The sequence below is a fragment of the Carassius gibelio genome, chromosome B8, assembly GCF_023724105.1.
Source record: "Carassius gibelio isolate Cgi1373 ecotype wild population from Czech Republic chromosome B8, carGib1.2-hapl.c, whole genome shotgun sequence".
NCBI lineage: Eukaryota > Metazoa > Chordata > Actinopteri > Cypriniformes > Cyprinidae > Carassius > Carassius gibelio.
Window position 1 is genome coordinate 25,327,029 of NC_068403.1, and position 27,788 is coordinate 25,354,816.

At 37.4% G+C, this 27,788-nt stretch overlaps 1 protein-coding gene across 1 annotated transcript; it reads left to right on the forward strand.

Moving 5' to 3' along the window:
• Positions 1-10,032: 10,032 nt before the first annotated feature.
• LOC127964193 (taste receptor type 1 member 2-like) lies at positions 10,033-26,695 on the forward strand. The gene is made up of 6 exons (XM_052564335.1): positions 10,033-10,341; positions 10,489-11,232; positions 11,456-11,668; positions 25,593-25,713; positions 26,108-26,535; positions 26,657-26,695. Exons 1-6 carry the CDS (start codon positions 10,033-10,035, stop codon positions 26,693-26,695), a joined length of 1,854 nt encoding a protein of 617 aa, XP_052420295.1.
• Positions 26,696-27,788: the final 1,093 nt, after the last annotated feature.

Consider the following 27,788-nt stretch of genomic DNA (forward strand, 5'->3'; position numbering starts at 1 on the left):
TTCTTAAATAATTGCCTTAAAAAAACTCGCTCTGGGGTGATTTTAAACTCACCACTGAAAAGGTTAACCCAGTTCAATATGGTAGATCATGGTATGCTGATTGGCTGCCTGGAATACTCAGTCGGGCTTAAGTAAAATGTGCTTAAGTGGTTTAAATCATATCTCATGGGAAGATCATTCTCTGTCTGCAAAATTCATCCAGTTTGCCTATTATATGTTACCTTTAGGATCATTTTTTTTCGAAAATATAATGTAAAGCTACTAGTTTAACTACATTTCTCATTAGCTTGGTCGTAGCTTCGCTGCTTTCTGAATCAACTAGCTTTTTCAGTAGCGAAGCTCTTTTTTTTTTTACCAAGTAGTGCGGTAGCTTCCACACAAGTTACATTTTCGCAAGCATTTCTGAAGCTCATACTCAAATCGGCAAATACAACTGCTAAGATCGCTGATCCTGGATCAGTAGTGACGCGATGGCGCTACTTCATCTTGTTCGTGTTTACAGTGGATAGCAACCAACCATCTTTATGATGCATTACCGCCACCTTCTGCTCCGGATGGTACCACTCCTTGGCCAGTCACGCAAAAAATTATTTGATGAAATGATGGCATAGGATGAGGTCGGAGAACAGTTAATCCCGAGGAGTGAGTCGCCGTGGCCGTACCTCGACAAGTACATGACACTGACCGAGATAACAGAGAGAAAATATGTTTTCAGATGCTGCTTGTAAAAATTATCGGGGTCCAGCCTGGCCATTTTTTTGTACTGTTTGGAGGTCTTGCATTTTGTTCTGCAAAGGCCTACAGTATATTAAGCATGCCCACGCAACAGGTGCATACACTTACTTGTGCGCACATTGTTAATGGTATGGTATGTATTATGATTGTTTTTGTTGCCAAATTGATAAGGAACACAAACAACTATTAAACTAAACAATTACACCTGCCTATCTGTTTGACTGACAGATTTGAACACTGAGATAGCATTGACTTGTAATAAAACGTGTTCAACATAAAAAAATAATTTTAAAAGTAGCTTGGATGTAGCAAGCTACTGTTGATGTAGCTTAGCTTGCTACATTTCCCAGGGTGGTAGCTTCAGTGTAGTGAAGCTTCATTTACTGTAGAGTAACTGGTAGCTTAGCTCACTACATTTTCCAAGTAGCTTGCCCAACACTGATGTATCCTATGTAGCCTTTTTACATTCCTTCTAGATCTTTGAGATCTGAAAATCAAAATATTCTTTGTGTTGTAAGAAATAATTACTAACAAGAGGGTGACAGTATATTTTCTTGTGTCGGACCCAAACTGTGGTTCATATTATTTATGCATTTGTTTTTTGTGATTGGTAAGCCCTTTGGGTAACAGTGGTGGCATTAAATGTGCTATAAAAATAAACAAAACAACATTTTTGAGGATCTCTTTAAGCTTTGACAGGTCATTATACTATACAACAGTTATGGAGTTATGTGCTATTTGAAGTGTGATATTTGACGACAATATATTTTTCCACATCCAGTTACAATTACTGCAAAATTCTAGTACTAAACATTCATATTATTTTACTATTTTTCAGGCGACCCCTATACATGTTTTCCATGTGCAGAGAATGAATGGTCTGATGAGGGCAGCACGACATGTAAGACACGTTCTGTTGTCTATCCTCAGTTCACAGAAATTCCCTCCATCATTGTCATGTTTTCTGCCGGATGCCTAATTATTTTCCTTATTGCTGAATTTGTGCTTTTTGCTTACAATTACGACACACCAGTGGTAAAGTCTGCTGGTGGCAGCATGTGTTTACTCATGTTGGCCAGTTTGATTCTGTCTAGTATAAGTGTGTTCTTTTTCTTCGGAAAACCCACATCTGTATTTTGCCTCCTGAGAAATGGCATATTTGCTTTTTTCTTCACTGTCTGTATTTCCTGTTTGACAGTCCGTTCCTTTCAAATTGTTTGTGTTTTTAAAATGGCTGTTCAGTTTCCTAAAGCGCACAGCCTTTGGGTAAAACACAATGGCCAGTGGCTTTTCATTGCATTTTCTTCTTTCATCAATTTATTTTTTTGTGTGGTATGGATGACTGTCGATCCTGTCAAAGCCACTGCTGACTCATGGAGTTTTAAAGACCAAATTATGCTCAACTGTGAAATGGGGAACACTATAGCATTTGCCATTGTATTGTTTATAAGTTGGTTTCTTGGTTTCCTGTGTCTCCTGTTTTCTTATATGGGAAGAGATCTGCCAAAAAATTACAATGAGGCCAAATCAATAACATTCAGTCTCATTTTGTACTATCTGACCTGGATTGCATATTTCACAGCATACCTCACTACCAAAAGCAAATACATCATAATTTTTAATGCAGTGGCCCAGATAACCAGTATAAATGCAATTCTCTTCAGTTATTTCATACCAAAATCCTACGTAATAATATTCCAACCGCAAAAAAACACTCCAGCATACTTTCAAACATCTATTCAGAATTACACCCAAACCATTGGTAGGTCTTAGACTCAGACTGTAGTCTTTATGTATAGAAAGTAAGCCAGCTTATTTCTTATAGATCCTTAACTTTTATTTAATCACAGTCTTAAACACAAGTAGAGAAAACAAGTAAGCAAAGTAGAGAATAGGGATCTATTGGGTTCAATCGTCATATGTGATTTTTAAGATTTATACGGTACAGTATGTAATGTAAACACAAAGGCTTCCATTTTTGTTTTTACTTATAATAAAGAACATTTGAAAACTCAATAATTAGTGTCCATGTTATACGTTTGTGAAGTGTGGGTCAGCTGTCTTGTATGTTTGATATCATACAGTACTCACTGTCTATTATTTAATAGTCATATATATTGATTTGTTTAGAAAATGTGCATTCTTCTTTATAAAAAAAAAAAATAATAAAATAAATAAAAATAAACAATAATATGATCTCACTGCATTCTAATAACTTTGCTTTGGAAATCTTCATTTTCAAGGCCTTGAGAACCTCCTTGAGGCTTCATATACAGACTGTACACTTAATATGACGTCAGTTTGTGCTTTCAGAATCGACAAATCTGCTGCCGTCGTTCCTGCAGCGGAGACCTGAACCAGGAAGTTGGTTACCAGATAACACGGTAACCAGTTAAAACATAACACCAGGAAGATTAGGCAAATAGACTAGTGACGTAGGTCTACACATGTTTCTCAATACAAAGTATGCTGATTTCAGACTTGCATCCTCAGTAGTTCAGACTTTGTTCATTCGACTCGGGAGTGTGATATCCGCAAGGATGCAGGTCCGGTAATTCTGCAAACAGCTTGATAACATATCAGCTGGCTTTGGCTGCTGCAATTTTCCTCACTGTATATTTACAATAGAACGAAAAAGTATATGAAATACCACTGCCTCCTTTAATTTTTCATTTAAACATAATAATAGCAGCAGAAATGTACTTAATTCAGGGAAATGTGTTTACATACAGTCATTACAAATGAAACTAAATATTATATCAATTGCCTCTTTTATTACTGTCGGCAGTGAGTGACATCACTTCCCAATGCAAACATGCCCAATAAAATGGCCCCACCCTGTCACTTGATTGACAGGTCTCCGTGTAGACATCGGAAATTCAAATGGAAAAGGAATTGTGATTCCATTTGAGTTTTGCCAGTTTACATGCACAGTGCAGAGAGAGTGAAAAAGCAAATGTGGTAATTAATATTGCTATTTAAATATGACTGTAACAAGGAGTCAGGGACATTTGGATCCATGTGCAATGTTTATTAAGAACTCGTAGTGATAACAGGCAGGGTTCAGACAACAGCGTCAGCGATATCAGAGACAATCAAAGACAGGGTCGATTACCAGGCTTGAATCGGGGCAGGCGGCAGACAGTATACAAGTCGTGGGCAGAGCAAAGGGTCAGTAAGGCAGGCGGCAGAGAATCGCCAGGATCAGAACAGTTCAAGATAATACATGGAAAGGCAGGCAGGGATAAACGCTCAGAAATGTCAGACAGGCAAAACAAGACCTTGCACTGTGTGTGTGTTTGGTTGCAGCTTAAATAGGGCATGAAATGAGGAACACCTGGTGGTGATTAGTCCAAGGTACGGGGCCGCTGGGTAATGTAGTCCATAAGAATGTCAGTATTCCGGTGAAGGTGCCCTCCGGTGGCTGTCGGAGAGAGCCACAGAGCTCTGAGTCATAACAATGACAGTCTCATAACTTGTAAGAATCGGGAAACACAATTGCAAACGGACTTTGTATTTCCATTTTAAATTTGGCAGACACTGTGCGTTTGCTTAAACAAAAATGCAAACGTTAATGCACGATTTGCATTTGCGTTTGGATTATGTCACATTTTATGCGTCCACAAATTGAAACGCAATAGCAAATACAATTTGCAATTCCTTTTGAATAATGTCCGGAGTATCATTCCATAGTTAGTGCTCAGTTTTAGAGATATAAAAAAGTTCTAAGCTTAACTAAACTAATCATTGTCTTCCTCTGTGTGGGATTTATCGCCTTCATTCATTACAAGATGAAAGTTGGTCTGCGAACTTAAGGTCACCTTCTTTTAGGAGTCTGGATTTACTCAAAGAAGACCAGATAACCTTCTTGAAGATTGCAATGATGCATTGGTCAAAATTAAAGTTGCTTTCAGGCCAGGTAAATGCAGCCTCATACAATATAAGTTGTCTCTGATGTTAAATCTGTCAGTAACAACATAATTAGGGAATGCTGCATTAGAACTCAACAATATTTCATTTTTATTCACAGAACAAACAGATCTTATCCAATCTGAGGATGCAGTGGAGGCCACCTTAAAAACTATGGTAATACTTTCTATGAAGCCTGCATTTATAATACATTATAAGGGCATTCTTAAGGAATTATAATGAATGCATAATGAATTATAAAAAACCTTAGAATATGTTGTATCATCTCATGAATATTCATAAGAACAGTTTTAATATATTATAATTTTTACTTATTTGTGGTTATAGCTTTTAAGAGTATGATAATTTATAACACAATGAACACGTTGCATCAACTTTTACAATCGACTACACTTCTCATAGTTATAATGTATTATAAGTCTCATTTCTTGCCATTTTTCTTTTGCTACTTTACTTATAAGTAGTAATAATAATATTAATAATAGCATTTTTTTTCTCAAACAGCCATAAGATCAGATTCCAGATAAGTTAAAGTTGTAATATGACACATTTGATTTTAACTATATTTATTGTAATATATGTTTGATTAGTTTGATGGAACCCTTTAGACAGCTGTTGATAAGTTACTCTGCAACTACATATCAATTAGCGGTCATTAGAGTGTTAGTATGTCTGCTACTGTAAATATGTTAACACTTTATTTTGATGGTCAACCAACAGATAAACTGACTATAAGAGTCTTTGCAAAAACGTATTCTACCATACCATAGAGTCTACAATTCTTGAGCATACAGTACTAATACTCTAATGAGAGATAGTTGGCATGTAGTTGCAAAGTTGCTTATAGTCTATTGATTAAGGGGACAATCAAAATAAAATGTAACCATATAAAACATTGCATTTTTAGTTCAGTTGGAGTATTTAGCTAACATCAATTAATTAACATTAGCTCCACAGAAACACTCAAATAACACTCAATATCTAACCACTCACAAGCTGTAGTAAGATACTGTTACAGTATGTTATACTGTAAATGAAGTTTATTTAATATGTTCATTGAGTTATAATCATACTCTTAAACTTATAACCACAAATACGTAAGTATATACTGTATTATAATTGTTGTTATGGTTATTCATGAGTTTATATAATATATTATACTTTTTTTTTTTTATGCATTCATTATAATGCCTTAAGAATACCCTTATAATGTATATAAATATGGGTTTCATAGAAAGTGAATGATCACTCTACCAGAGGACTTCACTGATTTTGATTCCAAGCTGCCTGATCTCAAGTATCATGTTTATTAACAGCTCTTCATATAGATTTTTTGCTGATGTGTGGCTAGTGTTTTCATGACTTCTTTGGCACGTTATGTCTCTCTCAGCACTATTGATGTGGCCGATCACTTCTCTTTAAACCAGTGCCACACTCAGGATATTACTCTCAAAGAGAACTTTGAGAACCTCTTTCTTAACACGGAGAGAATAGGTAACACCTCTGAATGATCTATAAAATAAGCTTTTACATAAACTTTGCAAATCTATAAATGTGGTTATATTTCCCATTCAAAGATGAGGAAATCCAATCTTATCAAGGATTGTTTGATCAGAGTTTCAGTTCTCATAACGACTGCTTTGGTGATGAGGAAATGGCTATCGACATCATTGGTACAGTATAAACATTTCTAATAATATATGTACAATCATAGGTGTAGCTAGTAATTCATTAGGAGTTTCATCAAAGGTATCAGGCACCACAGCATCATCAGTCGTATTAGCTGTAAGATCGTCACAGAACACAAATAAAGAGAAATCAACAAATGTTGGACTCTGAGAAGTGGGAGAGTGATACGGTTTCATAATTTTTGTTATTTAAAAAAGACAAAAATTAAACAAATTTGTTTGTACACATTTGGATACAATGATTTTGTACAAAAGCATGAAAAGCAATATATAATGTATTTTATTGAGCAATGCTAATTATAATTAAGTATTGTATATTTTACTAAAATAAAAATAAAAATTCAAAGCCATAAAACAAATTATTTGAATATCATGCATTAAAAAACACATAGTCAGTATTCATTTCAACTTGACTGTAAAGGGTAGGAGCAGTCCAGCCCCAACTGAGACCCCTTTCTTAGTAAAAAATAAATACAAATAAATACAAATCTGTGATCATTTACTCACCATCAAATCATTCCAGACCTTTATGAGTCATACTTTCTTCTGACAAACATAAAATAATATAATTTGAGAAAGGTTTTTTCCATACAATGTCAAAGTTAAAGTCAAATGTCAAAGTCAAAGTTTAGAATATCTTAATTTATGTTCTGCAGAAGAAAGAAAGTTGTACAGATTTGGAGCAACATGATAGTGAGTAAATGGTGAAAGAAATGTAATCTTTGGTTGAATGTTGGGGTTAAACTGCTCTCATGAAGCCACTTGAGGGTGCTGTTGACAATCAGGAATAAGAATATCCATGTACAGTTTCTAGGGCTAATGACCAGGGTGTAGTGACTAGATAAACAACAAACTATTATGTATAGTTTGTGATATTGGCTCACTTTACAGCAAAAGCATTCTCTGTTGGCTTTTATTATTTGAGAAATAAAAACTTGTCCTGAAAACTTATGCAAATGCTTAATTATTTGTATACTCTACATCACAGAGTCAAGTCTTGTAAAAGCACTAGATGGAAAACCTTGACATTTCATAAGTGTTTAAATAATCAAATTGCATTTCAAAATTGCCTTATTTCTTTATTGCCATTTCTTTAAATGCCAATGTTCTGATATTTAATTTGTGTAGGTTAAGCATGTACTCCCTATACTCCTAATTACAAGAAGAAGAAAAAAATGCTCTTAAACTCAGAGTGTGACTGGTATGTCTGTGGAATGGGATTTGGATGAGGTAAAATTTTCAGTCATTTTTGCTTTAACCTCTGAGATTAATGTGAGGTATGTAAAACATTTCAACTTATGCACCAACTGGGCTAAGCAAATTTTAAAATGTAAAGTATATGGCAACAGCATGTTGCTGGTTGTTCCCTGGTCCATGAGGATTCTATGATTTTTTTATTGACTAGTTTTCAGCCTCCGGGGAAAGCATTAAGCAATTTTGAATACTCAAAAAATAAAAAAATCACAGCGTTCACCTCAACGGATGCTGCATAAAATCTCTAAATATATATACACCCACATCAGTCATCACAGTTTATTTGTTTAACCATATTTAAACCTAAAAACCGTTGTGATTTATAAAGCAACAGTTAAAACCCTGTTGATAGTTCAGAAGGTTAAAGTTGGTTTTACTAGAGTTTGATTTATACATTTAAACATACATTTGTACTATATATATATATATGTGTGTGTGTGTGTGTGTTTGTGTGTGTATGTGTGTGTATACAGTATTGGAACAGTAAAGAAAAAAATTGTTCTGTTTGCTGTGGCGTCAAGAAATCTGTAAATATGATTAAAATTAAATATGAGACAAAACTACAAAATGGCACATTTTATTATTGGGTGATTCAACAAAAAATATTTTTACCTGCTAAGAAGATCAGCACTTTTATAGTTTCATCTCCCTATCTGATGTGAGCAGAAGTATTTGAACAGTTGCCTCACATGTCTTTCTAAGTGTTAAGCTGTGTTCTGTTGCATGAATTCTTCAGATATTAAAAGCAGGGAATGTGTCATAAAAAATACATCAGTAAAATCACCAACAACCTCCAGAAAGCTGGGCAGATGCTCTGTCAATCTACAGTCCACATGGAATTTGACACAGAATTAAAAAAGCTACAAAGCAAGATGCAAACCTCTGATTAGCACCAAAAATAGAAAAGCAAGATACTTCACAAATGTGAGCGAGTAGAGTTTTGGAACTGAGTTGATAGACCAATGAGACAAAGATTAAACTTTATCTAAGTGACTGGAAAGCAAAAATGTGGAGACAAAAGGGAACTGCAAATGATCCTAAGCATACAACCTCATCTGTCAAGCTTGGTGGATGTGGTGTCATGAGATGGGCATGCATGGCTGTCTCTAGAACAGGACCTCTTCATTTTAATGATTACTTAATGTATGATGGCAGTATCAAAATCATCTTAGCTACTAATATTCAAGGAAATGCCACCAAACTCATTAGAAAGCACTTCATATTGGATCAAGACCATGACCTAAAACACCCTGCCAGTTCAGTCAAGGACTTTATCAGGGCAAAGAAATGTAAAGTTTAGATTGCCCAAATCAATCTCCAGATTTAAATCCCATTGAACATTAATTTCACCAGCTGAAGAGGAGACAGCAACAGTTGGAACTGAGCTGCATTAAAGGCTGTGGAAAAGCATTTCAAAGCATAAGACCAAGAGTCTGGTGATTTCTATGGGTTGCAGACTGACTGCTGTGAATTGCATGCAAGGGATCTGGAATGAAATATTAGCTTTTAATCTTTTACATCTGCCTAAAATTCAACTGTTCCAATACTTATGCTCACATCAAATAGTGGGACTCTAAAATTGCTGTCCTTTTTATTTGGTAAAACATGTGTGTCGAAAGACCTAATAATAAAATGTGACATTCTGTATTTTTGTTGTATATTCATCTTTTAATCATATTTGCAAATGTCTTGACTCCAAAGCAAAGAAAGCTATTTTGTCTTTACTGTTCCAATACTTATGGAGGGCACTGTGTGTGTGTGTGTGTGTGTGTGTGTGTGTGTGCGTGTGTGTGTGTGTGTGTGTGTGTGTGTATATATATATATATATATATATATATACACACACACACAGAGAGAGAGAGAGAGAGAGAGAGAGAGAGAGAGAGACACACACACACATAAGGAGACGTGTAGTGTAATGCTCTGTTTAAAAATGATTGACATTCTTTATGAGTTAAATATGGAAATGGACATTTGAATCAGCGAATATAGTGGTTTAAGCAAATTGAAATGTGTTTTAAGAAAATTAAGTCTTGAATATGAGCCTGACAATTTTCAAATGATTAGCCACTACACACATAGTCTGTTTCACGACCAATGGTTTCTATTAAACCATGCTTCTCAGTAGCATTTACGTTTTACTTGTGGGCTTTACTAATAGTTTCTTTTTTAAATTTTCTTGGTCAACATCAGACTTCAGCTTGGAGGGAGATTACTTGTTGGGTGGTCTTTTCCCTTTACATGAAATTGAGCATGAAACAACCCGGTTTTCCGCAGAGACCACCGAATGTTTCAGGTAAGCAATGACATTTTTACCCAGGGTCTAGGGTTATCAATGCACAGTATTTTAAATTAAAGCAGAATTTTCTCAAAGTCCTTATTACTAAACTACATATTCAATTACATGCTATTAACTTCCTCACTGATGTTTTCAAGGCACATTTCCTCAATATCTGGATATCACATGTTGCAAGTAATGAGGTTTGCTGTTGAGGAGATCAATAATTCTACAACTCTTCTGCCTAATGTTTCTCTGGGCTATGAAATTTTTGACTATTGTTCTAATACAAAAAATTTCAATTCAGCCTTAAGTTTCATCTCAAAAAATGGCTCAATAAAACCTAAAGAAAAACTCAACAACTATCAGCCTAAAGTGATTGCTTTAACAGGACCATATGGAAGTACAAGAACTATGACTATTGCACCACTGTTCACAATGGACCTTATACCAATGGTAAATGGTTTATTATTATTATTATTATTATTATTACCTTTTTTTAATAAAGTATACATAATAAAATACTTGCATACTTGCTTCTTTCCGTTTGTTCAGGACTTCCAAGTTACTACATACATATAAATGTCTTCTTTTCTTTCAAAGGTGAATTATGGAGCTTCTACCTCTGTGTTAAGCAATAAACTTCAGTATCCTTCTTTTGTAAGAACAATGCCCAGCAACAAGGACCTGATAGAGATGATTATTCACATCATACGGTGGTTTGGATGGAACTGGGTTGCATTTATTGGTAGCCAAGATGATTACAGTTCAGATGGACTAAAGCTGTTTAATAAGTATATAAACAATACTGGCATTTGTTTGGCCTATCAAGAGTGTCTAAGTTCAAACGCAAACTACAGTCTAACGCTTAAAAAGATTGATATGCTCAACATCAATGTCATTGTTGTTTTTGCTTGGCCACAATATGCAAGCAAATTCATCAAAGCAGCCATAGCAAACAACATCCAACACAAAGTATGGATTTCAAGCAATGCATGGTCTATGAATAAACAGCTTCCAAGAGAGCCAGGAATTGCAAAAATTGGCACAATCATTGGCATTGCAGAGAGACTGTTGTCATTGCCCGGATTTAATGAATTTGTCTATAAATCCAGAGGAACAACTGGTGCTGGTCTTAATGATTCTGAGGGTGCAATCAAGAGGAAGAAATGTAATCAAGTTTGTGATTACTGCTCATTGTTGACCGCAGAGGAGATTATAAATGAAAACCCCACATTCTCTTTTGCCATCTATTCTGCCATATATACCATAGCTCATGCATTACATAAAGTTCTGCAGTGTGACATGAACGAATGCCACAAAAATACAATGGTCAAGCCATACATGGTAAGTGAACTCATGTGAATCCATGACAAGTTGAATCAGTATTATTATACATTATATTATAATATTGCATACATTATTGAATTATTATGCAATAACAAAACAAAAGTAGTATTAATTTTATTAATGTTATAGTAATATGATATTAATATAATATAACATTGATAATATAGATATATGACAATACATTATTTGTCTTTTTATTTCTTTACACACCTTGCAACAGCTTCTGGAGGAGATAAAGAAGTTGGATTTTCCCCTCAGTGGCCGTCAGGTGAAATACGATAAAAATTATGATCCGACCATCAGTTATGCAGTTGTGCTCTGGCGCACTGATGTGAATCCTCCACAGTTTGTGATGGTGGGAAAATATGAGAAACTTCCAAAAATTGCTTTTACCATTGATAACTCCCTCCTTCCCTGGCATAACAATGGTTCAGTAAGTCTTTTTTTGTTTTTGTTTTAGGTTTTTTGAGTTTTTATCTAAATATTTAGCTTTGTAGGTTATAGTTTTATCAATCAATTAAAAAAAAAAATTCCAAATGAAAGTCAACTAACAGACTTATACTTTAGCAAAACAATTCAATTTATTGTCATGATGAATGAGAAATTATTTTTGCTGAGTAGATTAAAGTCGTCATGATTTTGTACTGTTCTCTGAGGTCCACTTATGACGTTATCATGATTTTATATATATATATATATATATATATATATATAACTTCATAATTTAGTAGTAAAAGGCTATTTTCTTTCCTATTTTGACCCCCTTAAGCGGAGCACTCCATTTATAATAGAGGTGGTGGACTGCAGACTAAGAAAAAAAACTGACTGTGTGACTGGCTAACTGTTGTGTATGTTTGACAGCCTCCAACTTTCACAGATGGACACTGTTGTGATTTAGGTAAAAAAGAAAAAAACGAATAAATACTCAATACATATCAAACAATCTGTGATAGATAACTCTCGGGCACAACATAGTCAGCCCAGCATCATCTTTTAGTTTAAATCTTTCTGAAAATCCTGTATCAAATTGTGCTTTGTTTGTAAATTAATCAATTGTAACATGAATTGAACAGGACCAAGTTCTGACTGATGCTTCCACTCTTTCAGGAAAGCAACGAAAAGACTGTTTTTCTGCAACTTGGCCCTGTACATAATCTTATTGTCTTCGCAGCCATCTTTATCATTTGGTTTCTGCATTGAGCAGTGTTTGCCTCTCTCGATATTTACCTAATATTTACTTATTTACCTACTATTTGTAATTGGTGGGCTGGGATGAACAGGCAATGTAGAAGCAGGCGAGTAAATGTAGATGTAAAAAGTAGATTTTTATCTGCAAAAGCAGTGTTTAGGCACACTATTACATCATAATAGTCAGAGGCCCATTGGCCTCTGACCATCATGGCCTCCTAAAAATCCCCATATCCGCTGATTGGCTTCATCACTCCGTCTCCTCTCCACCAGTAAGCTGGTGTGTGGTGGGCGTTCTGGCGCAATATGGCTGCCGTCGCATCATCCAGGTGGATGCTGCACACTGGTGGTGGATGAGGAGATACCCCCTGTCTATGTAAAGCGCTTTGAGTGCCTAGAAAAGCGCTATATAAATGTAAGGAATTATTATTATTATTATTATAAAGTGGCATATTCCACAACTAAGTCATTTTGGCTTCAATATACAGGTGCTGGTCATATAATTAGTATATAATCAAAAAGTTGATTTATTTCAATAATTCCATTCAAAAAGTTAATAATAATAATAATAATAATACGTTTTATTTATATAGCACCTTTCCAGAGCTCAAGGACACGTTACAATAAACAAACAACAATAAATGCAATTGACAAAGAGAGCAGACAGAACAACAATAGGCAAATGAGAGTGCAAGTACAGTAAGTGAGAATTGTGTAGATGGGGCAGCAACCAGCAGAGAGAGAGGAAAAAAATAAAGTAAAAAATAAAAAACACACTAAGAACTATAACATTCAGAAAATAGGTGTGTTTTGAGCATGGATTTGAATTCAGAGATAGTGTTAACAAAACGGAGTGATGGGGGGAGAGAGTTCCACATTTTGGGCGCAACAACACTGAATGATCTGCCCCCCATTGAAGCAAGGCGATGCCGAGGGACAACGAGAAGGCTGGAATCAGCGGATCGTAAAGAGCGAGTTGGGGTGTAAGGGAGAAGCAGGTTACAGAGGTAGGGGGAGCAAGGCCATGCAGAGACTTAAAAGCGAGAAGGAGAATTTTGAATTTAATACGGTAAGCCACAGGAAGCCAGTGAAGATCATGCAGAATTGGGGAAATATGTGCAGAACGCTTGGTGTGGGTGAGTGGTCTGGCAGCAGAGTTTTGAATGTATTGTAATTTGGAAATGGAGCTAGCTGATAGGCCGATGAAAAGTGCATTGCAGTAATCAAGACGTGAGGTGAGAAATGCATGGATGACAGTTTCAGCATCAGAGATACTGATAAAGGGACAGAGCTGAGCGATACGACGTAGATGAAAGAATGCCAACTTAGTGATGGAATTAATGTGAGAGTGGAAAGATAGAGAGGAATCAAAAATTACACCAAGATTTTTAACAGTACTAGATGGTTTGATAAGAGAGCCGGCGATCTCACAGGTGAAGTTAGTAGGAATTTTATTAGTGAGTGATGAAGGTCCAGTGAAAATAATCTCAGTTTTGTCCATGTTAAGTTTTAGAAAATTTGAATGAAGCCAATCTTTTATTTCATGTACACAGGCAGAGATTTTGTCAGTTGTGAAAGATAAAGTTGATGTACAGGTAGTATATAATTGAATGTCGTCAGCGTAGAAATGATAATTAAAACCATGACGGCAGAGGATCTGACCAAGAGGGATTATATAGATTATAAATAATAATGGCCCAAGAACGGATCCCTGAGGGACACCTTGCTTCAGGGGGACAGTGGGTGAGCGAAAATTCTGAAGTGAAATGTAAAACAGTCTGTCAGAGAGATAAGAGGAGAACCAGGAAAGAGCAGCACCAGAAATACCCACATCCGAAAGGCGTGAAATGAGTAGTTGATGGGAGACGGTATCGAAGGCAGAGCTGAGGTCGAGCAGCAAAAGCATAGACAGAGAACCAGAATCACCAGAGAGAAGCAGATCATTCAGTACCTTAACTAGAGCAGTTTCAGTACTATGCATAGGGCGAAAACCAGATTGAAAAGGATCAAAAAGATTATTTTCAACTAGAAAAGACTGAAGCTGGGAGGCAACAGTACTTTCCAGTAATTTAGCTATGAAGGGGAGATTTGAAATGGGACGATAATTAGATAAAACTGAGGGATCAAGGTTGGGTTTCTTGAGAACAGGGGTAACAGCTGCAGTTTTGAGTGACAGAGGAAATGAAGCAGAGGTAAGAGAAGCATTGATGAAGTGAGAGATAGGTGCAGAAATAACTGAATGGCAAAGTTTCAGTAGAGTAGTAGGAGCAGGGTCAAGATGACAAGATGAAGGGTTGGATTTCAAGATTAACTCAGAGACAGAAGAAGGAGTAGACAGAGAGAAAAAAGGCAGGGATTGACAAGGTTGATTCGGCAGATGACTAATGTTACTGGCATCATTAAAGAGGCACTGGTTTACGGCATCAGTCTTTTCTAGCATGTGAGCCAAGAATGAAGTGCAAAGTTCATCAGAAGCTAGAGCAACATGAGATGGAGGTTTGGTAAGTTTATTTATTGTGTTGAATAATGCTTTTGGCCTGTTGCTTGATTTATTGATTATAGCAGATACAAAACTGGAACGAGCCAAACTCAGGGCCGATTTATAAATCTTGATATGTTCGATGAATGCCAAATGGTGAACAGTCAGGCCAGTTTTCCTATAGTAATGCTCAAGCCGTCTACCAGTGGCCTTTAAGATACGGAGCTCAGGAGTGTACCAAGGAGACGAATGTGTGGAAGGGACACTTCTAGTCTTGACAGGAGCATGCTTATCTAAGATATCCGAGATTATGGAGTTATAGTTGGATAGTATCAGTGAGGGTGAGGAGATATCAAAGACATCAGAGAGATTAGAAGAGGAAACGGAGGTACAAAATAATGCAGTATCAACAGCTTTGAGATTGCGGTAAGATATGACAGTTGTAGAACAATTCTTATGCATAGGCAGGCTGAAGCTAAAATCAAGAAATTTGTGATCAGAAATACCAGTGTCAGTAGAGGTGATTGAAGAGATATTGGCCATTGATGTACAAATCAAATCAAGGGTATGACCACGGGTATGAGTAGGAAAATTAACATGCTGAATTAGATTAAAACAATCAAAAATAGAAAGTAACTGGTTGGAGTTAGAGCAAACAGCATCAACATGAATATTGAAATCATCAAGCAGTAGAATGGGAAATGACAATGAGCAGACAAGGGTCAACAGTTCACTGAGTTCAGAAAAGAAGTTAGACAGGACCTTAGGAGGTCGATAGAGCAAAATAATTATGAGAGAGTCAGCCTTCAAAACCATGTACTCAAATGTATTGGTGTCGTGAAAGTCAAGTTGCTTGATACGGAGGTTATCACGATGGATGATAGCGAGACCACCCCCTTTACCATGGGGTCGCGGTCTGGATAGATATTATATACATCTGGCGTAAGTAGATTTAGCTGTAAAAATTCTTCAGGAACTTGCCAAGTTTCAGTGAGAAGAAAAATGTCAAGGTATTGTCAGTGATCATTTCATTGAGATAAGGGGCTTTGTCCGAAATTGATCGACAGTTCAAAAGGGCAAAGTGATGATGCGAAGGATTCAAATTAGGTGTATGTTGCTGATCGCTATTAGTGAGATAGATCAGAGAACGCTGGGTAGACAGTTGTTTTGGCATGGAAGATAGTCTATTGTTGGTCCAGATGCAAGGAGGGGAGTCAGGCTTTGAACAATAGGAACTCAAGAGTGTTCGCCGCGAACGATGTGTGTATCTTGGGCGACGGAGAATCCCTAGTCTCCGACAGTATTCATACGTCACCGAATCAAGACACGGGCGGCAGTTAAAGGCCCTCAGTTGTGATGTAGAATATTCAATATCCATCGCAGATGTAAGACAAAAAAATAATAAGGCAGAGGAAAAAAGAAAAAATGTTTTTGCACAAGGCATGTTGATACTGAAAGTGAAAGCCCAACCACAAGCAAAACCACGTTAGCCAAACCTGAACGTCACTTCACCAAAACAGCTAACTAAATAGGAGGCGACGCACCCAGATAGTAAGCAGTAAACAAACGGCGCAACCGATATAGAGAGCGGTTAACTCACCCATCTGAGGAGCCGAGTGTGGTAGAGATGTAACAGGGAAGAAAGCTCGCAGCAGCCCGGCGGCAGACTTATCAACAGTTCAGTTCAGAGTTTAAACAGTGGAAAAAGGATTAATCCAACCAGGGGTGAAACAGCTGCACAGACGCGCACAGTGTTCGCAACGCCTTGCAGACAGCAGAGGTGGTCATTGCGGTGACAACAGTCCAGGTCAGAGAAACGGAGTAAACATCACAGTTAAACTTGTATATTATATTCATTCATTACAGATGGACTGATATATTACAAATATTTATTTATTTTAATTTTGATGATTATAACTGACAACTAAGGAAAATCCCAAATTCAGTATCTCAGAAAATTTGAATATTGTGAACAGGTTCAATATTGAAGACCTGGTGCCACACTCTAATCAGCTAATTAACTAAAAACACCTGAAAAGGCCTTTAAATGGTATATCAGTCTAAATCTGTAGACTACACAATCATGGGGAAGACTGCTGACTTGACAGTTGTCCAAAAGACGACCACTGACACCTTGCACAAGGAGGGCAAGACACAAAAGGTCATTGTAAAAGAGGCTGGCTGTTCACAGAGCTCTGTTTCCAAGCACATTACTAGAGAGGCGAAAGGAAGGAAAAGATGTAGTAGAAAAAAAGTTTTCAAGCAATAGGGATAACCGCACCCTGGAGAGGATTGTGAAACAAAACCCATTCAAAAATGTGGGGTATATTTACAAAGAGTGGCCTGCATCTGGAGTCAGTGCTTCAATAACCACTACACAAAGATGTATGCAAGACATGGGTTTCAGCTGTCGCATTCCTTGAGTCAAGCCACTCTTGAACAACAGACACCATAAGGAGCATCTCACCTGGGCTAAAGACAGAAAGGACTGGACTGCTGCTGAATGGTCCAAAGTTATGTTCTCTGACGAAAGTAAATTTTGCATTTCCTTTGGAAATCAGGATCCAAGAGTCTGGAGGAAGAGAGGAGAGGCACACAGTCCACGTTGCTTGAGGTCCAGTGTAAAGTTTCGAACGAGTTCACTGTGCACTTTGAGAGCTCTTTGTGTTGATAGTATGATGCTTCAGTGGTGGTGGTTTCCCATGTTGAGTGGGTTCCACACATCAGGCTGTACTATCCCCTGGTTTTGTTGCAGGCTGTTTGCTTTAGCACACAAAAATAGCTTTTTCTCTAAAAGTGCATTCATGGGTGTATCTTTTTAAAGACATTTTGGCATTTCTGGATGAGGTCATTACCTGGTGCTGGGTTATGGTCACGATCACTGCTTTGTGTGCCTGGGGCATTACTGGCGTTACTGGATGAGTCATGTTCTCATTGGGAGAAGATGAGCATGTCGGAGCCGCGTGCCAAGCTTTGTTTCCTCAAAGGGGCAGAGCTCCATTGCCTCTGTCTCTGTCTGCGTCTTAAGGTCCCTGTGTTCCAGTCCGCAGCACATTCCAGGGCCCAGTTTATGCTTGAGCCTCTTTCTGACATTTTTATTGTATCGTGTTGGAATAACTCAAACATACTATCCAACACCATTGGATAAAGATGCTAGGAAACAGCCAGACACATCTTAGACGGCAAGAAGAAGACCTTTGGTACCAAGCCTAGGAAGGACATGTTTTTTCATTGGTCTACAGACTGATTCTTAAGGTTTATGGCCTATGATTGCCCTTGAACATTCCTTAGGATCTCCAGATACAGCAGCAGTGGTTGAAGCAAAGAAAGATCACAAAGATACAAGAAAATCTGTTCATAACTATGTTTTCAAACCAAAAATAAAAACTGATACAAACTACAACAAGACCATCTTATACTTATACTATATCTCCTATCCCCAAGGGATAAATCCATAAAAAAAATGAATCTCTTTTAGAGAACTACAGACCAGTTTCCCTTCTTCCTTTTATTGCAAAAACACTTGAACGAGCTGTGTTCAAACAAGTCTCTACATTTCTCACACACAACAATCTCCTTGACAGCAATCAATCTGGCTTCAGAAGTGGACATTCAACTGAGACGGCCTTGCTCTCAGTTGTTGAAGCTCTAAGACTGGCAAGAGCAGATTCCAAATCTTCAGTACTTATCCTGCTTGATCTGTCCGCTGCCTTTGACATGGTTAACCACCAGATCCTCCTATCAATCCTACTGGCAAATGGCATCTCAGGAACCACACTTCAATGGTTTGAGTCTTACCTATCAGATAGGTCCTTCAAAGTATCTTGGAGAGGTGAGATGCCCAAGTCTCAACATCTAATTTCTGTGTTGCCTCAGGGCTCAGTTCTTGGACCACTTCTCTTCTCTGTCTACATGGCATCATTAGGCAGACATGGGGACTTGTGACTTGGTGACTTGGACTCGAGTCGACTCGAGTCGCTATTTTTAGGACTTGAGACTTGACTCGGACTTGGAAATTAAAGACTCGGGACTTGACTTGACTTGAGACACGATGACTTGAATGACTTGAGTGTTAATCAAATCATGTTTTCAGTTTGAATATAAAATATATAAATTATTTTTAAAAATAAAGTTGATTACTCAGCTGGAGCGCAGGCTGAGAATAGCGTCGTGACTGGATCAGGACACTATCATCAGTCATGCCCTCTCTACCTTAGACACACCACGCCCACTTAAATCAGATATCACATCACATCAACATGTCAGCCTGAGAGGTACCGAGGGTCATCACTTTTGTCTTCAATAGTTCGCGACTAAAAACGCGTGGAAATCGCTAGTCGCGCCGCTTTCTCCTTCTTTCCAAAGCGCTCGGGCAGAAGTGCTCCTGGTGCGTCTGTCGTTGCTAAGCATCCATGACACGCTCTCTCTCAATGAAGACGTAGAAATTTCAGCAAAGGATAAATGGATTTGCTGCACTAAAAATCGCTCTAAGTAGCTCTGCTACTAAATTCATTTCAAAATGGCAATCCATATACAGCTATGAACAGCTGTTCCTTCATGTTAGCTGAGCTTTCAACGTTGATACGGGAAAGGATGAAGCTGATTGGTTAGTTATTGTCACATGACCTGCGGTGCGCTTGCGGCATTCTGAAAAGTTGAGATGTTTTTAACTCGATGCGGTGCGCGTCGTGAGCGCGTTGCTTCCATTATGAGCGCGCATACCGCGCGCCTACATTGGAAATAACGAACTTGCGCGCGCAAAAGACGTGATGTGAACGGCCCCTAATGATCCGCTAGCAGGCCGTCAAAAAAACGCATTCCAGGGGCGGCGCTAGGGCTGGGCTAAGGGGGCATAAGCCCCGTATATTTTGTTACCTTGTCTTTCTCATAGAGCAAAACAATTAATCAGAAAAACAAATGTAGCTGCCGCGATTACCCAATCATGAGAAGTGCATATTACAAAAGGGCCAACAAGTGCTAAGCATCTCTCAGGGAACTCCTTCAAGACTGTTGGAAGACCATTTCAGGTGACTACCTCTTGAAGCTCATCAAGAGAAAGCCAAGAGTGTGCAAAGCAGTAATCAAAGCAAAAAGTGGCTAATTTGAAGAACCAAGAATATGACATATTTTCGGTTGTTTCACACTTTTTTGTTATGTATATAATTCCATATATAATTCAAAATGTGTTAATTCATAGTTTTGATGCCTTCAGTGTGAATCTACTATTTTCATAGTCATGAAAATAAAGAAAACTCTTTGAATGAGAAGGTGTGTCCAAACTTTTGGTCTGTACTGTACATAACAAAAAAGTATGAAACAACTGAAAATACGTCATATTTATATTCTATACTCTGAGAGAGAGAGAGAGAGAGAGAGAGAGAGAGAGAGTGTGTGTGTGTGTGTGTGTGTGTGTGTGTGTGTGTGTGTGAGAGAGAGAGAGAGAGAGAGAGAGAGAGAGAGAGAGAGAGGAGAAATGTAACAGTTTAATGTTGTGTTTAAACTGTGTTTGAGAGAGAGAGAGAGAGAGAGAGAGAGAGAGAGAGTGTGTGTGTGTGTGTGTGTGTGAGAGAGAGAGAGAGAGAGAGAGAGAGAGAGAGAGGAGAAATGTAACAGTTTAATGTTGTGTTTAAACTGTGTTTGAGAGAGAGAGAGAGAGACAGAGAGAGGTGTTCAGAGAGGAGTCTGTTGGATGTTTAGTTTTATGGACTCAATGTTGAAACTGTAAAACATTTCCAACACTGTTGGCAGAAGTGAAAAATAAATAATTTTAGAAAGTTACAATTTTGTTTGATTCCATGATGTATTTTACTGAACATGAGTATTTACAATGCAAATCCAAATTATTTTAATTTACTAATTTATATCTTGTCTTTTAACTTTATTAAGCTCAGATTCTGCAGGTAAAATAACAATATTAAGGTGACTTGACTTGGACTTGACTTGACATAGCTTGTGACTTGACTTGACTTGACTTGCCCAAGAAAAAAATACTTGGGACTTACTTGAGACTTGAAGGTTAAGACTTGAGACTTACTTGAGACTTGCACATGTGTGACTTGGTCCCATCTCTGTCATTAGGTTCTGTCATTCAGAAACATGGCTTTTCATACCACTGCTATGCTGATGACACTCAACTCTACCTCTCATTCCATCCTGATGATCCAACGGTAGCTATTCGCATCTCAGCATTTCTTCCTGGATGATGGACCATCACCTTCAACTCAACCTTGCTGTAACAATATTAAAACTCCATATACATCGGGAAGAAGGAGGCGGGAACCGGTGCACAATCAAAAATCACTTTAATATTCAAAAATAAACAAAACAGCGCGTCAGCCCCTCACAGCGACTGACGCGCACAAATAAAAGCCAAAACATAAAATAATGTCCCAGGCCTGGTCCTCTCTCGTCCTTCACTATAGTCGCTCCAGTTTTATATCCTTCCATCTCCTACGTGGGACTCGATACTGGCGGTGGGGCGCAGGTGTAGCTCATCTCCAATCACTACACCTGGCCTCACTCCTCGTTCCCACGCCTCTCGGCCCCGCCCCACTCGCCACACTTGCCAAGACAGAACTGCTTGTGATTCCAGCAAACCCATCGTTCCATCACAATTTCACCATCAAGTTAGGCACATCAACCATCACTCCTTCAAAAACAGCTAGAAGCCTTGGAGTTATGATTGATGATCAGCTGACTTTCTCAAACCACATTGCTAAAACTGTCCGATCCTGCAGATTTGCTTTATTCGATATCAAGAAGATCAAGCCCTTTCTTTCGGAACATGCTGCACAACTCCTTGTTCAAGCTCTTGTTCTGTCCAGGCTGGACTATTGCAATGCCCTCTTGGAAGGTCTTCCAGCCAATTCAATCAAACCTTAACAATTAATTCAGAACGTGGCAGCAAGATTAATTTTTAATGAGCCAAAAAGAATACACGTCACACCTCTGTTTATCAATTTGCACTGGCTTCAAATAGCTGCTCGCATAAAATTCAAGGCATTGATGTTTGCCTACAAAACTACCACTGGCTCTGCACCCATTTACCTAAATTTGTTACTTCAGACTTATGTTCCCTCTAGAAGCTTGTGTTCTGCAAGTGAACGTCACTTGATTGTGCCATGCCAAAGAAGCACAAAGTCACTTTTACGGACTTTTAAATTAAATGTTCCCTTCTGGTGGAATGAACTCCCCAACTCAATCCGAGCAACTGAGTCCTTAGCCATCTTCAAGAATCGGCTTAAAACACATCTCTTCCATCTATATTTGACCCTCTAACTTTAACACTCACTATTCTAATTCTATTCTTAAAAAATCTAACTACCTTTCTAATGTTTTTGTATTCTATTTTCTTTTCATTTATTATGCAATTGTATATGTATGTGTGTGTGTATGTGTAAAGACCTCAAACTAGCTTGCTCTATTCTTTATTTTTTATTTTTTATGCTATCTGTTTTCTTTTTCTCCACAATCTTCCTCAGGGTCCGGTCAACTCTTCTCGTTGTGCAGCGTTTTTTGCAACACTTTTTCCTTCCCACAGACTTCCCACTGAGGTGCCTTGATACAGCACTCTGGGAACAGCCTATTCGTTCAGAAATTTCTTTCTGTGTCTTACCCTCTTGCTTGAGGGTGTCAATGATGGTCTTCTGGACAGCAGTCAGGTCAGTCTTACCCATGATTGCGGTTTTGAGTAATGAACCAGGCTGGGAGTTTTTAAAAGCCTCAGGAATCTTTTGCAGGTGTTTAGAGTTAATTAGTTGATTCAGATGATTAGGTTAATAGCTCGTATAGAGAACCTTTTCATGATATGCAAATTTTTTGAGATAGGAATTTTGGGTTTTCATGAGCTATATGCCAAAATCATCAGTATTAAAATAATAAAAGACCTGAAATATTTCAGTTGGTGCGCAATGAATATAAAATATATGAAAGTTTAATTTGTATCATTACTGTCAGCATTTGACCTCCTGTAGTTTGTCTCCGTGCCTCTAGAGGTCCCCTGTGTTCCCTTCTGTCTTTGTTCTTCTTTGTCTACTCTTGTTAGCGTTATCCAGGTCACCTGTGCCTTGTTTCTGTTAGAGTATTTTAGCTGAGTCTTTCCCTTGTTTGACACTTGGTTTTTGAGTTCAGGCTGCATGATTTCAATTGGGTCCAACACCTCAGCCTCTGTGGCCTAGTGGCAGATCTCACACCCACCACACCAGAGACCAGAGTTCTAGCCCGGCCTCTTGACAATTACATTATGGAAAATAATGAAATTTTTATCACAATATGCTAATGTTTTGAGAAGGACCTGTACATTCAGGTTCTGAGACTCTGGTTTGTGAGGGAGAGACATCAATAGTCCACGCCCTGAATATCCAGCCCGCAAGGAAAAAGGAACTCTACATTCAGAGGTTTTCATCCAACGAGACAACAACAGATGCATAATGTCCTGTGTGTCCATCCTAGAGAGACAAATCTGATTAAAAAAAGTTCTGAGTCTCTAGCCCAGAGAGGCAAGACACATGCAGACATTTGCAACAATGTCAAGCTCTAGTCAGCAAACATTCACTTCAATGTACTTTTTTTTTTCTTTTTTTTTTTTTTTAAATGCCGAGACCTACTACTGCCAATAAATCCACAACATGCTGCTGTGAGCATGTAAGAAATACTACTGCTGAACATATAAAATGAATAAAGCCCATAGCATACATGATCACCCTGTAGCAGATCTACGCAGGTAGAAATGGGGAAGGTGGAAGGTTTATGCTAGCAAAACTGCTAGCACAAACATTAGCCAAATAGTTTAATGTTGAACAGCGAGCTCAGTGGCTACAAATACAGGAGAGAAACAATCGACTGTGACATGTGATGATGCTGTCATTTTGTCATAATGAGTTAGATCTATCGGACTGTGCCATCTAGAGTTTCATGCCAGAACTTAGTATTTCTCTCATGACAACTATCAGAGTGATTTACATGGTAACGCTGCTACACATATGACATGAATAACCCCCCACAAACAGGAGACACAAGAATTAACAATACAACCCAATATGTGCATGTCGCTGAGTATAAGGATATACTGTAACTGAATCAGCAGACACATAAAATATCAACAAGGCAAGATAGACAAGACACCCCCCACAAAGCAAATCTATTGCCAAGACATATGTACTGCTGCTGCTCGTTAGAGCCAAGTGAGCTGCATTATTATCTATGTGTGCCTGGGCTACAACGCCGAATGGCTTAACAATATTGACCTATGGCTATGTGTGCCTAGGCTATCGTGCTGACCGGTTTAACTCTATTCAGACGCACACTATGTGTAATGATCACAAGTGTTACAAAAATATGTGTTGCAATCCGACAGATAAGACCCCAGCAGTCATTAATATAGCATACATTAATTAATTAATATAAAACATCAATCTTTGATTTAAACAAATGTGACCTTGATATTATGCCGCTGAATATTGTTGTCACAGTTATGGACTATTGTTTGTTTTCATTTCATCCCTCAATTCCTTGACCTAGTTTCTGTCTCCCTTTAATTGTGTATCCTTGAAAGCATGAACAATAAATCTTATTTAATTTAGCCATTTAGTTTTTATGTCTTTTACTATCAGCGTGTCCTTAGGGAAGTTACATGCTCTAAACCGCATTTTCTCCAGCTATATAAACACAGATGCACAAATGCTGCTGCTAATATGCTTAATATTTCACTTCTGCTTACGATGGAAACTGCTAGACTTGAACTTTATGCTTATGCACTTTATTCCATTTCCATTTAAGGCATTCATTATAATAGTTGTTGATAACTCTTGCCTACCTTTTGTTAAATAAATCTGTTTTATTAAACTTGTGTTTTCCCCAACTTCTATAAATAATACAGCTATACAAGTTAGATACCAGTCTTTTTTATCATATGTACTAATAATGGCACATCCAGAAATAATAATGTCATCATCATTGGTGAATACCCATTACTACGCTATATTACATTTACCTGACGCTTTTATCCAAAGTGACTTACAATTGCTATTTATGTCAGAGGTCGCACACCTCTGGAGCAGCTAGGGGCTGTGTGTCTTGCTCAAAGACACATTGGTGTCTCACAGTGGATTCGAACCCAGGTCTCTCACAGCAAAAGCATGTGTCTTAGCCACTGCACCAATACCACCACTATATCACTTCCATAGGTTGCCGAAAGCAAAATCACTACAACTCTCTGGTGGCATTCATATGCGATCAACTTGTAAATATGATCTTTCTGACTTAAACGCACCATGCTAGTGTCACACAGTGGAACTCCATATATAAAGCATGTTTTCAAACAACCGTTGCAAACACCCCTTTAATGCATTATGCCTCCCCAACTCAAAAATTGCAAACGCAGCTCATAAAAACACTTGTTTTAGTTTAATCTCTGTGTATTTTGCCATGTCTTCAAAATTTGGTTGTAAGACCACTTCATATTATTGATTGTGATCAGGATAATGAAGAGGCTTTCAACCAGTATTAACAAAAATTGTCTGGAAAAAATAACCTGCACCAACTTTAACTGTTTTGAAAGCAAGAGCTAAGAATTGTGTGTGCATTTAAGGCAAATATGTAATTTGTATTGTATTCACTGATCTTATAGAAATATGTAAAATCAATTTAAATAAATGGTAACTTTATTAACACATTTTCCCATTCCTTAAAGGTTCCGTTCTCAAACTGCTCTGTTGAGTGTGAGGCGGGATATTCGAGGCAACCTGAAGGTTTTCATAGTTGCTGTTTTTCGTGTGAAGAATGTCGACCTAACACCTATGTGAATTTTTCTCGTAAGTACCTTAGACGGCTGACAATGACAACGTGGGATTTAAAGGGATAGTTCACCCATAAATGGAAATTATTTTTAAGAATGTTAGTAACCAAATAATTTCAGATCCTATTTTTTTTTTTTTTTTAATCCATACAATGAAATTCAGTGGAAATTGATGGTAACCAGGTACCAACATTCTTCAAAATATCTTCTATGCTCCTCAGAAGTCATACAGGCTTGGAATGACATGAGGCTTAGTAAATGATAACAGAGTTTTCCTTTTTGATGAGGACTATTCCTTTAAGCTTTTTAAGTTCATTCTACAATATCTTACTGCAGTGTTACAATTGTTACAATGTTACAATTATGGCAATACTGCAACTAAACATTCATACTATTTTAATGTTTTTCAGACAACCCCTATACCTGTTTTCCATGTGCAGAGAATGAATGGTCTGATGAAGGCAGCACGACATGTAAAACACGTTTGGTTGTCTATCCTCAGTTCACAGAAATCCCCTCCATCATTGTCATGATTTCAGCCGGATGCCTAATTATTCTCCTTATTGCTATATTTTGCCTTTTTACTTACAATTACGACACACCAGTGGTAAAGTCTGCTGGTGGCAGCATGTGTTTACTCATGTTGGCCAGTTTGATTCTGTCTAGTATAAGTGTGTTCTTTTTCTTCGGAAAACCCACATTTGTATCTTGCCTCCTGAGAAATGGAATATTTGTATTTTTCTTCACTGTCTGTATTTCCTGTTTGACAGTCCGTTCCTTTCAAATTGTTTGTGTTTTTAAAATGGCTGCTCAATTCCCTAAAGCACACAGCCTTTGGGTAAAACACAATGGCCAGTGGCTCTTCATTGCATTTTCTTCTTTCATTCATTTAATTTCTTGTGTGATATGGATGACTGTCAATTCTTTCAAACCCATTGCTGACACATTGACTTCTAAAGACCAACTACTTCTCATCTGTGAAAGGGGGAACCCTATAACCTTAACAATAGTCGTGTTTATAAGTTGGTTTCTTGGTTTCCTGTGTCTCCTGTTTTCTTACGTGGGAAGAGATCTGCCCAAAAATTACAATGAGGCCAAATCAATAACATTCAGTCTCCTTTTGTACTATCTGACCTGGATTGCATATTTCACGGCATACGTCATTATCAAAAGCAAATACATGGTCATTTTTAATGCGATGGCCCAGGTATCCAGTATAAATGGAATTATCTTCAGTTATTTCATACCAAAATCTTACATCATAATATTCCAACCGCAAAAAAACACTTCAGAATACTTTCAAACATCTATTCAGACTTATACCCAAACCATTAGTAGGACTTAGACTCAGACATTAATATTTGTGCAAAGAAAGTTAACTCTTAAACTGTTTAAGTCTATTGTTACCACGGTCTAAAAGAAACACAAGTAGGAAAAATATGTAGCAAAGTAGAAAATAGAGACTGTGATTTTTTTTAGATTTATACTTATAATCTAATGTAAAAACAAAGGCTTCTTTTTAAAACTTTTAATATAGAACATTTTCAAACTTCAATTATTAGTGTCCACATAATCCATAGATTTGTGAAGTGTGGATCATCTATGTTGTACTGGGCATTCATTTGATTTCAATTTAAACACCATTTACATATTTAACTTTACCCACATATGACACACATTCACCTACAGGAATTAAAAAGAAAAGTTCTGCATGTCCATTCACTTATTAATCTAAATAGATTAAAACAGAAATTGAAATGCAACATTACATTCACCAGATATTATCTTTTAAAATTGAACTGGTTGATTACATAATGTACAAATATATGTGATATTTTGCAATCTAGGCATTTTCTTGTTTTATAAACAATGCGTACACATGTACATTTGTCTTTCAAAACTGTAATAATTCTGTATATGTTGATGCAAACAGTAGTGGTTATTAATTGTGAATTTTTACAGCATTTGATTTACAGACCACATAAATGTGCACACAGATTGAATAATAAATTACCATGTTAACACCTATATGTGTGCCTTGTGAGTTTTGCACAAGAGGAATATTTTTAGCACATTTTTTGTGATAAACAG

Coding starts and splice junctions, on each gene's coding strand:
- LOC127964193 (XM_052564335.1), top strand. CDS start 10,033: ATGTTTTCAAGGCACATTTCCTCAATATCTGGATATCACATGTTGCAA. Junction 10,342..10,488: donor CAATGGACCTTATACCAATG/GTAAATGGTTTA, acceptor TTTCTTTCAAAG/GTGAATTATGGAGCTTCTAC. Junction 25,714..26,107: donor CACCTATGTGAATTTTTCTC/GTAAGTACCTTA, acceptor AATGTTTTTCAG/ACAACCCCTATACCTGTTTT.